Raw genomic sequence first — 13,805 nt, 5'->3', positions numbered from 1 at the left:
GATTGTGATTTCACACATCCCTGATACCAATGATGATATGGGTGACACTGGTGATATCGATGATAACTCAGATATTTGGGGATCTTAGGATCCGTCTCCCCTAACAAATCTAAATTAGATTTTTCTTCTACTAACCACTTTGCAGCCAAAACTGTCCTAGACTTTGACGGTAATCCCATGTTTGACCCTCCCCTACTTCACCATCCCAACTCAACAGAGTGGTTTCCTTCTTCCCATGTGGGTGATAACATTGCTTCCAGGTTAAAACTTCTGCTAGACAAACAAACAAGGTCTAAATTAAAATCTGAATGCCCTAGACCCTCACTGTTTCCCAACATTACCTTCAAAAGGATCACTGTAAAGGGGTGGATAAGGCCTGGTCTAACTGCCAGGATTTGGTGGGTCCTTTGGCCGGTATTTTTGATATGGCAGAGTCAGCCAGAATAGAAAATTCGGACATTGATCCTCTAGACCTTTCTCCATGGTTTTTGTGAGATTTTTGTCTCCTGGAGAAAGTGAATGCTGCCATCGCACACAAGAGAAGAAAATGTCTTCTATGAAAGCTAGATGCCAAACTAGCTAACCTAGCAACCCTTGACCCTGGCATCAAAGCGGACTCTTTAATTAAGGATCTCAGCAAATATGTCTCCACGTTTACCCCTATTGACAAAGCGCAACAATCCCTAAAAAAAGTCTTCAAGCAACGTGATTTTGCAAGGGCTGGTACCGGCAGGAACCGCTTTACTAGCTGTCCCTTTCGTTTGCAAGGATTTAGAGGTTCCTTCAACTCTTCATATGGAATGCAACCTTTTAAACCTGAATTCTACCCTCAAAGAGGTAGCGGTTATCGGGGTCGAGGACAACGTGGCTTCAGGAGGAACAATTTGCAAGGTAGGTCCTGTTTCTGGCCTTCCTCCAGTAAGTGGTCGTCTTCAATTGCTTTAAGCAAAATGGTATACAATAACAGCAGACTTGTGGGTACTGAATACAATACAAGGTTATGTGATAGAGTTCTACTCCACTCCGTTTCAAAGGTTTTTTCCACCCCCTCTTTCCTTTGCGACAGAGATGTCTACACCCATTTTGGAAGAGATCCATTCTCTTCATCCAACTCACTCTTCCAGACCATTCGGATTTTGGAAGTACCCTCTTTCTAGTACAGAAGATAAACAGAAAAATTAGACCAGTGATTAATGTCAGAACTTTCAACCAGTTTGTAGTCTATCGACACTTCAACATGGAAACAATAGTGTATCTAAGAGGCATTCTTCTCTAATTTGATTTCATGGCCCGCTTGAATCTGCATGACGCATACCTTTCCGTTACTATTCATGCAGACCACAAAACATTTCTCCAATTTCAGAGGCAGGGAGAAACTTACCAGTATTCTTCCATTCCGTTCGGCCTTTCGTGAGCACTTTGGTGTTTCACAAAGATAATGAAACCAGTAGCAGCGCATCTCAGATCCTTAGTGTAAGAAATTGGGTCTCTAGTTGGCAGAGGTATACACCTTTGTCCAAATAGGGACCACAATCCTAGTCAGAGTAAGTCACACACAATCCAAATTATCGTGTGCCCACCCTCTGGAAGCTTGACACTGAGCAGTCTGGCTTAACTTAGAAGGCAATGTGTAAAGTATTTGTGCAATAAATCATGCAATAACACAGTGGGAATACCACAAAAATACATCACGCAGGTTTAGAAAAATATAAGGTATTTATATTATCAAATTAAGGTCAAAACAATCAAGATTTGATCATCACAAGTTGAAATATTACTTTTGTAATGATAAGAAGAGTCTTTAGTTCTTAAAAGCAACAATTGTCTTTGCGTCAAAATTACACGCACAAAGACCGTAGAGGAGGAGGTGCATGAAAAGAAGTAGGTGTGTGTCGGATTTCCAGGCACACACAGACAATACATCGATTCTGTTCCATGCAGCGAGGGCTTTGCATTGAATTCCGGCAAGCAGGCTTGAATCCTCTTTGCGATGCAGGGTCTTTTGACGCCCAGAGGTGATGCATGGAAATCCTGGGTGTGCGGGGCGAAGTCACAGCTGTTGCGTCGATCCGGTGGGTGGTGCGGCGGAATTTCTGCCGCACGGCTGGCGCTGCGTCAATTCCCCTCGCAGGAAGTCAGGCTGCGTTGTTCTGGCTCAGCGATGTGCCGATCCGGTGGGCTGTGCATCGAAGTTCCAGTCGCAATGTTGCCGCTGCATTGATCTCCACTCGGAGAGCGGGCTGCATCGTTCTGGATCGGCGAGGCAGTGTTTTTCTCACCACTGGACAGGCTGTGCGTCGATTCCAGCAGGCTGGCGTCAATTTTCGCCACACAAGGAGTTTCCTTGCAGAGATGAAGTCTTTTGGCCCTGAGACTTCAGGAACAGGAGGCAAGCGCAATCCAAGCCCTTGGAGAGCACTTCTCAGCAGAGACAGAGGCCAGCAAGGCAGTAGTCCTTTACAGCAAAGCAGTCTGTGTGAGTCCTTTGGGCAGTCAGGCAGCTTCTCTTGGCAGGTTCAGGTGCAGAGTGTCTGTCCCAAGAAGTGTCTAGTTTGGTAGGGTCTGGGACCCAGTTTATATACCCAAAAGTGTCTTTGAAGTGGGGGGGGGGGGGTACTTAAAAAAGAGTGGTTTTGAAATGCACGAGGTCCCCTTTCAGTACAACCCTGTCTGCCAGGGTCCCAGTAGGAGGCTTGGCAGTCCTTTGTGTGAGGGCAGGCCAATGTCATTTGAAATGTAAGTGTCAGGCCCTCTACCCTTCCAGCCCAGGAAGGCCCATTCAGTATGCAGATGTGTGCAGGTGTGACTGAGCACCCTCTGTTTGTGGATGTCTGGGTGAAATGCACAAGGGAGCTGTCAACCAGCCTAGCCAAGACGTGGATTGGAGACAGGCTGTAAGGCACAGAAGGATTTAAGTGCAGAGAAATGCTCACTTTCTAAAAGTAGCATTTCTAAAACAGTAATATAAAATACAACCTCACCAATCAGCAGGATTTTGTATTAACATTTTGGCCATAATAAATATGACCTGGTTACCCCTTTCTAATCAGAATCTACCACTCAGTTTATGAGGGTAGTCCTAATGTTAGCCTATGAAAGGAGCAGGCCTCACAGCAGTGGAAAAGGAATTTAGGAGTTTTCCACTACCATGACATATAAAACACACAGATTTATGTCCTGTCTTTTACCTACACAGCACCCTGCCCTCTGGGTTACCTAGGGCCTACCTTAGGGGTGACGTGTAGAAAAAGAGGAGTTTAAGGCTTGGCAAGTACTTCTAAATGCCAAGTCGGAGTGGCAGTAAAACTGCACACACAAACCTTGCAGTGGCAGGCCTGAGACATGGTTAAGAGGCGACTTATGTGGGTGGTACAACCAGTGCTGCAGGCCCACTAGTAGCATTCAATCTAAAGGCCTGGGGCACATATAGTGCACTTTACTAGAGATTTACCAGTAGATCAAAATATGCCAATTGGGTATGAACCAATGTTACCATGTTTTAAGGGCGAGAGCATATGCACTTTAGCACTGGTTAGTAGTGGTAAAGTGCACAGAGTCCTAATTCCAGCAAAAACAGTTTCAAAAAGTGGAGGGAGGCAGGCAAAAAGTAGGGGGTGACCACCCTAAGGCTGTCAGGTCTAACTCTTAGGCATCAGGTTAATAATATATCTGGACGACATTCTTTTAATGAACCAGAATCACCTTTCTCTGCTGTCTCATCTCCAGATTACGTGTTCCCTTCTATCCCAGCTGGGTTTCATAGTCAACAAAAAAAATCTATTACAATCCCTACTCAGAATAGAGTTTTTAATGTTTTGTGGTAAATTCCTCTTCCGAAACTCTTCATCTACCCCAGCAAAAAGTAAAAACTATCAAGGCAGAAATTTTACAAACTCTCCGTAGTACTCAGATTTCGCTCAGATCCCTAGCCAGAATCGTAGGGTTCCTCTCTTGTTTGATTAAGGCTATCTTTCCCAGTCCACTTCACTACTGAGCCCTTCAATGCTTAAAAATTCATCATCTCAGAAAAGGCCTTGCATACTCAGGTGTGATCCATTTAGACCAAGAATCCCGTTCGGAGCTTCAATGGTGGATAGACCATTTGGATGCCTGGAACGGCAGAACTATCTTTGCATCGGCCCCAGATCTTGTGTTAGAATCAGATGCAAGCCTATCAGGTTGGGGCACCAGTTGTGGTCCAATCTCGACTGGAGGTTGTTGGCCTATAGAGGAGTCCAAATTGCATATCAATTATTTAGATATGCTTGCGGGCTCCTTTGCAATCAAAAGCCTGGCAAAGAAAAAGGTTCAGTGTACTATCCTCTTCCGCATGGACAATGTATCGGCTGTCCGCTACACAAACCATTTAGGGGGCACCAGATCAAAACCCTTGGTGAATCTCGCAAAAAGTCTATGGGAGTTTTGTTTTCTCAACAAAATTTCACTCACAGCAGAGTATCTATCAGGCAGTCTCAACGCAACTGCAGACTGGCACTCCTGTTTCCTCAGGTATTTCAGAGACTGGAAACTCTATTCCTTGGTGTTGCAATCTCTCCTCCACAAACGGGTCCCATTTTGGTATAGACCTCTTTGCCTCTCGCTTGAATACACAATTATCTCAGTTTTTCAGCTGGCGGCCGGATCCTTCGGCTTTGAACTCAGACGCTTTTCTTCGGGATTGGTCAACTTCGGTCATTTACGATTTCCCTCCTTTTCTGATGATCACCAGAGTTCTCGACCAAGTCAGACGTCAGAAAGCGACATTGGTAATAGTAGTTCCTTTCTGGCAATTACAAGTCTGGTTCCCTCCCCTACTAGAGCTTGCGATCAACTTCCCAGTCCTGCTTCCGTCTTTTCATTCCCTTCTTCTGGATCCCTTTGGTCAGACACTCTCCCTAGTACTCAACAATTCTCTCACACTTTCAGTTTGGAAGGTATCAGGTCATCTCAATCTGCCATTCCTCTTTCGGCAGAGGCTTAGGACTTCATTAACAAAGCCTCGGCCCCAGGTACCAGAAAGGCGTATAGCTCTGCCTGGTCTCTTTGGTCAAGCTGGTGTATGGGAAGGAATCTCGATCCCATTTCAACCGATATAACTTACATGATTAATTTTCTAGCTGCTGAAGCCAGTGCTGGTAAATCTTACAGAAAAATCAACCTTTACAGGTCAGCTATTTCCATGTACACCATCAACGGGAATCCGACAGGAGAAAATCCCCTTCTTTGTTGTCTATTAAAGGGAGTAAAATGTTTCATTCCTCCTCAAATATTCAAAATCATGGGAAGTTAATGTTGTTTTTATTTTTTATTTTGGCAAGATAATACAGATCTGTCATTGAAAATGCTTTCCGCTAAACTCACTATGTTGGTATGCCTTATTTCCATTAAACGGTTATCAGATGTTAAAGCTTTAGATATTTCCTCTCGCCAATGTACTCCTACTGGTATAGTTTTCTATCAAAAAGCGTACTAAGACCAAATTACGCTCTGTATTTTATCCATGTTTTCCTAATCAACCTAAACTTTGTGTAGGACAATGTCTTAAGATTTACGAACACTGCACAGCCAATCTCAGAATGTCCTCCCATTCTCAACTCCACATCTCTTTTTGCAAAACTCATAAGCCCATAGCCTCTGCTACCCTCGCCAGATGGGTTTGTTGTGTCATGTCATTAGCGAGAATCAACAATTCAGTTTTTGGGGCTAATTCTTCTATAGGGGCTATGGCCACCAAGGTTTTCTGGGTAGGTTCCAGACTCTAAGACATTCTGAGATCAGCTGATTGGTCCAACGATAATGTTTTCTGAACTTTTTATTGCAAACCAGTTCATACAACAACTTCAAAATAGGAGCCTCCGGTCTTTGCATAAAATGTAGATTTTCCTAGTAAACTATGACGGAAAGTCTTAATTTTATTAACACAACAGTGAGTATTATCGCTCCTCAACTCTCTATAACCATTGTTATTTGTTTCCCTCCCTCATAGAACCAGCGACTCAACCTCCACCTTCCTCCTAGGAGTCGGATGGGATTTCCATCATCATCTGCCTCTTCGGTGGATCCATCCCGTTTCTGGCCGGCCTCACTCCCAGACTACTTCTTCCTTCCAGTTGTGGTTGATCTTGATTCAAGAACTATTTTCTTTTCTGTTGACAGTTTGCTTTGTTCTAGCAATATTTCCTCTGTTCTCTCATACTGACTAGCCTCTCGCATCAAGAAAAAAAGGGCTGGTCGCAGTCAAGTATGGTGATTATACTGTGCCTACTGTTATGATTGGTGTTTCTTACCATACATTGTACATTCCCATTGGCTATCTGTACTTTAGCCTCATGGGAATTGTAGTTTTCTAGACTGCTGTTTTTAAATTAAAGCAAGATTAAAGAAGCATAATACTTGCCTTCGTGTCTTTAATAAAATTAAGACTTTCCGTCATGGTTCACTAGGAAAATCTACATTAATGGCCAACGTAATGTATGTGTATTTTTAAGAATCATTTTGTACCAATGAATGTTCATGTATGTCTTTGTCACCCTGTTTGTTTTGTAATGGTTTTTATTAACCGAACATTAAAGAATAATTGTATTATATAAATTACTTCCAGAAGTAAACCTCTACTAGTCAACTTGCTATTGTGTTTGCTAGTTCTAAAGCCAGGAGGCCTTTGACTTTTCGCGTCTAATGTTCCAAGCGTGCTATATGCTATGTATTCGCATCTCATTTCCTTTTAACTAGCACATTAAAGCCATAACTAAGCTGTTCCAATGTTTGTTCTAGTGCATGCCGTGACCTTAAAATACCTACCATGTCGGTGAAATACCGACTATGTAGCCAATATCGTTGAGGGTGGTAGGGGCACTGATATAAAAGTTAGACCCTCGGCCGTTTAATTTGAAGGATGATTAGCGCGCTGTCTAAATCATAACATTAAATCTAAAGTCCAGTCTTCAATTCGTCCGAACTGTATTCGTTTTGTAAATATAAATTAATCTAAAGTTCTGAATCTGACACAACAGCTAAGAGAGTACAGTGAAAACCGATAGTAGGAACACTCGTGGACACGTAGGATGGATCACGTGGCAGCTACACGAAGCCGGTACGAATACAATACTTGTAAGCAGAGGCAGTACTCCGAGCCTATAGTTGCGTGATCCTCATCCTAGAAAAAAGCTACATATGTGATAGTTTAAAAATATTTTAAAACACTGAGTGAATGATGTTAAAGTTGGAATTTCACAGACAGGTGGAGCACGTGACAAAAACGTATAGCTCGCGGGGAAACATTCACATTCCGCCTACAGTTTGCTTTCGGTAATGTAAATATCCACCACGTTCGCCCTGTTATTCCTCTTCTTGGACATGAACGACGGAATGCCAGTGGCCGGACCGGAAGCTTGGAACTGTGGCGGCCATCTCGACGTTCTGGGTAACGCACTTAGGTCTTTGTATTGGAACTTGCTTTTATCTTACTTCCTTGCTATGGTGCTCGTCGCACTGATACATGATGCAAGACAGTTTGTGAATGCCAATTACAAGCCTGGCCCATATAAATGTGCATATTAACAGGGAGGGTGTTTTCAGTTGCGGCTTTCCCGAGCTGCTTAAAGCTGTATCGTTGACACAAATGAACAAGAGGTGCAAAAAGTATTTTGGGGAACAGAGGGAAATAATTATTGGCCATGTATGAGATACAAGCGTTATTCCCTGAGACTTCAGAAACAAACTGATTTCTTTAGCTGTTGTGCTGTCTACAAATAGTTTACTTTCAAGTAACGAGAACACTGCCATTTACAAGATGGCTGCTGTGCTTACTTGTGCCCAGTGATTTGTGCGGCACGCGCACATTCTCTTAACCGCGACTTCGGAACAGTCAAAGGCTCCATTCCATTGTCGCTGACGCTACGAAGGACTCTGAGAAACAAATCATCCAATGGTCGGCCGAAGCATAGGAAGAAACGTTGGCGGGTGTTGGCTTAATTCTCGCTCTCGATTGGCTGGTGTCCTCCCCCACCCATAAATGGATATTTACACCGGGTTGAGCTAGCGTCAGAAATAGAAGGCGCAGAAGGAGCAGTAGGTAGAGCGCGAGTACGCTTCCAGTCGGACAGACGCTTTGATTGTACTTCACCGCGGACATTTCACCATCTGCATAGAACAAGGGCAGTCGCGTAATATTTGCGATCTGTCATTTAATAAAATAATTGGAATTTAAGAAATCTCTTATTCACAGTTTTATCAGCCTCGTAATCCCTACGAAGGAGTGTTGCAACACTGCGTGACCTTCCTGTACTGGACAACTGTGAAGCGATACGACGTTCTTGCTACCGTGAAACGGATCTAAGTTGATAGTGTGTTCGCTCTCGCAGTCTGGTTGATTCTGAGTTTGCTCCTGCTTTCTGTGGCGTTCAGTACAGAGCTCCTGCGCCCTACAATACGCACACGCCTCACTTCCGGTGCTGCTCTTTGGCTTCGCCTTCCAGTGCATCCAAACCTGAGCTCCATCCCGCGGCCGTTTCAAGTGCTGAACTGCTGCCGGACAAGCATGGCGATGGATTTCTTGGCTGGCTGCGCAGGAGGTAAGGGCTTCGCTGCAGAGCTGCGTATGCGTCTCTCTCCTATTGGCAGTAAAAGCAGGCGTTTATGAACTGTTCTCAAGGCGTGTCCGCACTTGCGGAGTTTTGCGCTCTGTATGTGTCCTGACACACTCATAATGTACATCTGTTTTCTTTGATTTTGTTAAAGAATAATTGGAGCGACGACATGGAGCTCACCGAGCCCTTTGAAGCGGGCTTGATAAGTTATTTAATCATCTGATAAATGTCGTACGCAGTTCTCCCAGACGTAGAAGTTCGTTCTCGTTTTAGAAGGACCCTAGACCGTGATGGCCGAGTTAGGCAAATCACTATTATTGAAGAAAGAGAACCTGATACTTAAATGCTTTAAGGAGCAGTTGTATTTTATTGTGTTCTGTGTATATTGTAAGTAGTTTATAGCGCGTTGGACATTGTGTATTTACAGTAAGCTCCCTTGATTTGGCTGCTTATCACGGTGGTGTAAATGTTACGCTTACATTGCTGATAAATGTCCCCACAGCTACTTTCTGGTCCGCTTTCTATTTTTTTGCGCGAAATGGATAATTATATGGGCAGGCTGGGGAGGGTGGAGGTATTCTTGAATATCCAGCAGCAACGTGATTGCTTAAGGTAGTTAAGAACCCTTAGGAAACGAATCCAGTATTTAAACGTTCACGTTTCAGTTCGTTGCTCGGTTGCTATATATATATATATATATATATATATATATATATATATATGAAGCAGTGGTGTTTATTGCTGTACCGGACTGCTTCTAGGCATCCGCTCGTCTGTCACACACATGAACACAGTTGTTATGTGGATATCGATTTCGCAAAAATTACGGTGAAATGTATACGTTGATAAATCTCATAGGCAGTGGCGCTAATCATCCATCTTCATGACCAACAATAGGCCCCAGCTTCTGAATTTAAGTGATAGGCTTTCTTCCACAGAACCACTCAGTTGGAGATACTGTGAAAGATGCATTTATTCCATTTTATACATGGTAGGAGAATGGTGTCCACGTGCCAACTCTTGCACGATAGCTTTTATGCTTTTGATAAGTTGACATACCTCTTTGGGATGGTTTCCAGAGTGCCACCACGTCAGACCCTTGTAAAATGCTGCAAAACTGCCACCTACCTCACTAATCAATCCACTGCATACAGCCTTGAGTCTCCATCCACCTTGCTATCGTTGAAGGTGGGATTCACAACTCATGTTTGTATTGCTAAACACTTGGCGACAGATATGATGATGTGTGTGTGTGTGTGTGTGTGTTTTTTTTTTTTTTTTTTTTTTTTTTTTACAGTACACCTTCTCAACCCCCATTGGAGTAGCTAATCGCTCAATTCCTTCTCTACCACAGTAGCTGCATGGTGATTTTTTTTATTTTATTGTTACAATGTTTTGGAGTGGTCGGTAGCCTCCAGTATACATTTTTAAATGTATATGGAATCTTTCATTTTCATCGACAATTCTTATGTTTTAGAGCAAGTGTGTCTTGCGTCCGTCCCCAAAACACTGCAGGATAGATACTCCACTCCCATTTTCTCCGCCAATCCCCTTAGGCTCTCAGTGCATTTTCAGGTATGGCTTGTTTCCACATTTCAACTCTTTTAGGCTACCACACTTTAAAAAGTCAATTATAGAGTTCTGACAAATCAACCTCTTGTGTTTCTAGTCTGCCTCAAACAATCCTTATGACCCTGCATGTAGGGTTTCGTCTACTTGATCAATCTCCTGGAAACTGATAGACTTTCATTCATCTCATTACTCTTGGAGATGGGTGGTAATACAAACTACACTTTGTTAGCTGGTTTGAAAATGAATAGATTATCTTTATTCATTCCACTGATTACTTGAAGACCTATTGCTGGATGACATGCATACTTGTTGCCAGCATCCTGGAGGTGTGTGTTAGGCTTCCATTTACCTGGCCAACTCATTGCGGCTGTTTGGCAGACGACCTTGACTTGACCAAATGTTCTGATTTAGCAATTGTGATTCCATCTACATCCCAAACCTTTTGGCTCTCTGTCCATCCTTGCCATCGGTCTAGGAGGACAGCTGACCAGCAGCCACCTGCTTCACTAGCTCTTAAGAGATGGCTAGTAACCCCCATTCCCTGCACCAATCACTTTGAGATTGCTGTTAAGCTTCCACCCACTTCAGCAAGAACCGGGAAAGGGATGATACATTTGCATCCTCTTTCCCAACTCACTGGAGGTAACTGAAAAGTTTGTCTTCCACACCTGCCCTCAGAATGTGACAGAATTGCCTCTAGCTTCTCCACTAACACAGTTGCAATTTTTTTTTTTCCCAATAAAAAAAAAAAAAAAAAAGTAAGGGGATAAAGTACCCTCTGTCGTACATTATAAAGATATTGCAGGTCACTGAGTAGTTCTATAAACAAATAGAGGACCAAGGCAGAGTTCCTTTATAAGGTTATGGGACTCCGAGGTGGCTTGCAATATTATACGTCAGGATGTAATTTATCCCATATAACACATGGTCACACCATCACCTTTCCTACAAACCACTTAAAACCTTGGTGTGTAACTCTTTCAAATTAAAGAACGAGCATATTTGCAAACAGTAAAAATAAAACCTCTACTGCAAAATTAAAAACAGCAAAACCTGTTAGATATTTTTTGGAAACAGATGTTAAAACAGTCTAATACAAGTCAGTTTAGGGGAAAAAAAACGACAGTATTATTTATGAATTCCAATTAGGCACCTTCACTCTATCTCCTTTGACAAAGCAATTCCTTCAACAGCCATGTTCAATTCACTGTTGGGAGTCACAGGCTTTTAGAAATGGTGTTGGTGACAGACTAGTGCCTCATGGAAAACAGGGCACTGGTAACCTGCTCTGCATGGGGTAGTTTATTTTCTTGTAACCAGTTTCTTCTGAGACTTCCCTTTTGTGTACTTTGCGCTCTATGAGCACCCTATCTTTGTTGGTATGGTGTATGAGTTGCCTGCTCTTTACAGCAGTTAGTTATTTGTGAATTATCTACCTCCTGTTTGTCTCGCAGCAAGACCATGAGCCACTTCTGTATGTAGTTAACCAGCCGTTGGAAAATCGTGACCTATTGAGAAGGTATTTACGATAAACCAAACATTTCCGTTGTCACTTTCTGGTGGTGACTTGATTTTTGTTGCAGAATTATTCCTGATTGCCGTCTGTCAGCAACTGTGAAACAATTAGTCTGTTCATTCTTTTTGGGCAATCTTGCAATGTGTGTGTTCATCATCTTTGAAGCAAACAAATGTTTTTTGTTTTTTTTTATCTACGTCAGCGATTCGCCTAGAACGCCCATGCGGGTTGTAGGGTGCTGCTTGTTTCCAGAGAGCCCGAACCTACCCAAGTTAGTTATTGGCGAATTTGAATTGTTTTCAATATAACAGTAGAGACAGTCTTTTGAACAGGAATCCCACCTGCACTCGTCGACGCTGAGGTAAATCAGAGGTTCACCCCTGCGGCGTCCACATTAGCCACCGTGTTCAAGGTTAATATTGAGAGACCTTGGGTGGGCGAATCTGACGTCTAAAGTGAGGTTCGTGTGATTGGTTGAAAGAGTATTGGAGAATGTGGGGTTTAAGAAACTAACATTATTTCAGGAATCGTGCAGTTGAAGTGACTTAGCTACTCGATCATTTTGGGGGTTGACGGCGAGTGCAGCAGTTTCTTACATCGCTTCTGCTGCAACCGGTCTCCATATCTCACCCACTCCCTGTAAAGCAGGGTCATCGTGTACATCAGATCTTTGGCAACTTGGTTACACAACAACAATTGGTTTATTATACTCCAGTTTGTACGTCGTATTCTGGCACGCGCCTGGATGGAGATTGCCCCCGTTTCTTTTTCCTTTCTTTTTTTTTTTTTTTTTTCCTAGTGGCGTTTCTGGGTGTTTGAGTGGCGCAGGGGATTTTTTTTTTTTTTTTTTTTTTTTGTGCTTGTTACCTCTGATGAAAACGTATCTTGCACGCCCTCCAAAATGACGAATCAGAACGGGAGTGTAATCTGACGAATGACACCAAGTGAGGGGTTCCTGATGTATATGTATAGACTTTGCACACCCACCAAACCGGCCAATAAGAAGAGCCTTCTCGTATTTCCAACGAGTGAGCCAATGGGCGCAGCGACGCTCGCAGTGCGTGTAGACATAGCCTTGTTTTTAAAGTTGGAAGGCAGCCATATATGCTTTCCATTTTAAATGAAATACGAGTTCTCGTTCAACGACTTTATCTACATTTTTCAAGATACGTCATTTAAGATTGCTGCTGTTAGGATAAGTTTGAAGTATTGCTTGTTTACTACGTGTTTGGTGTTCGTATAGTTCGAATCTTTTTATAGAGCGCTTGTTTGTGCCACAGAATTGGCACACATCCCGACCATTTCTGTCGAAATAAATAATGTCTAAAATTGAAGGAACTTGTTTTTCAAGAGTCTGCGGGGTAGGGTGGACTGAAAAGGGTACCATTTCCTAGTTGCACACTTTTAACAAACATTTATTAACTAGCCAGACAGTTTAAAAGCGGTTTATGTTAGCTTCGCGCTGTCGGACGAGTGTATCTAATGTGCTTTATTTTTTGCAATCTCTCTGTTTCCAGGTGCTGCAGGTGTACTTGTGGGCCATCCATTTGACACTGTGAAGGTAGGTTCAATTTTGTATTTGTCAACTGTTTAATGACCATCCAAACACACGTATGCACTGAGCAATTTTATCAAATTCGTTTTGCAGCACCAGGTTGCCACTTCTGTAAATACTTGGAAACTGAATTGACTTAGAATGGTGTCTTACCGAAATGGCCCGTTAAGTGTGTAGGTAGCCAGAAATATAATTTCCGTGTATTATGCCAGCACTTTGTTTGCATATCGCTCATTAAGCGGCACATAAGCTCGTTGTTACTGTTTTGGAAAGGTCTCGCCCTATGCAACAAAGTAAGTCCCAGGCTGTTTTAGTCATTATTATTGTGTGTGTGTGTGTATGTATATGTATATGTGTATGTGTATATATATATATATATATATATATATATATATATATATATATAATAATAATAATAGTTTTAGTCATTATTATTGTGTGTATGTGTGTGTGTGTATATATAATATATATTTTGAAATTCCAGCGTCAACCAGGTTTCTTAAGTGTGAGGTAGATGTGGTTCATCCAGAGCAGTTTCAGCACAGATGTTGGTTAACTATTGGCCTGCAAGTGC

General features: G+C 42.6%; 1 protein-coding gene across 2 annotated transcripts in view; it reads left to right on the top strand.

Moving 5' to 3' along the window:
• Nucleotides 1–7,836: 7,836 nt before the first annotated feature.
• SLC25A29 (solute carrier family 25 member 29) overlaps nucleotides 7,837–13,805 on the top strand; it is a 45,795-nt gene continuing 39,826 nt past the window's right edge. For both annotated transcript variants that reach the window (XM_069208325.1, XM_069208326.1), the window contains exons 1-2: nucleotides 7,837–8,573; nucleotides 13,194–13,237. In XM_069208325.1, coding sequence (XP_069064426.1) covers nucleotides 8,540–8,573; nucleotides 13,194–13,237 — 78 coding nt within the window. In that variant the 5' untranslated portion in view covers nucleotides 7,837–8,539. The remainder of the gene's footprint in view (nucleotides 8,574–13,193; nucleotides 13,238–13,805) is intronic.

Source organism: Pleurodeles waltl, chromosome 9 (assembly GCF_031143425.1).
Source record: "Pleurodeles waltl isolate 20211129_DDA chromosome 9, aPleWal1.hap1.20221129, whole genome shotgun sequence".
NCBI classification, from domain to species: Eukaryota; Metazoa; Chordata; class Amphibia; order Caudata; family Salamandridae; genus Pleurodeles; species Pleurodeles waltl.
This window is presented reverse-complemented; position numbering and strand designations above follow the sequence as displayed.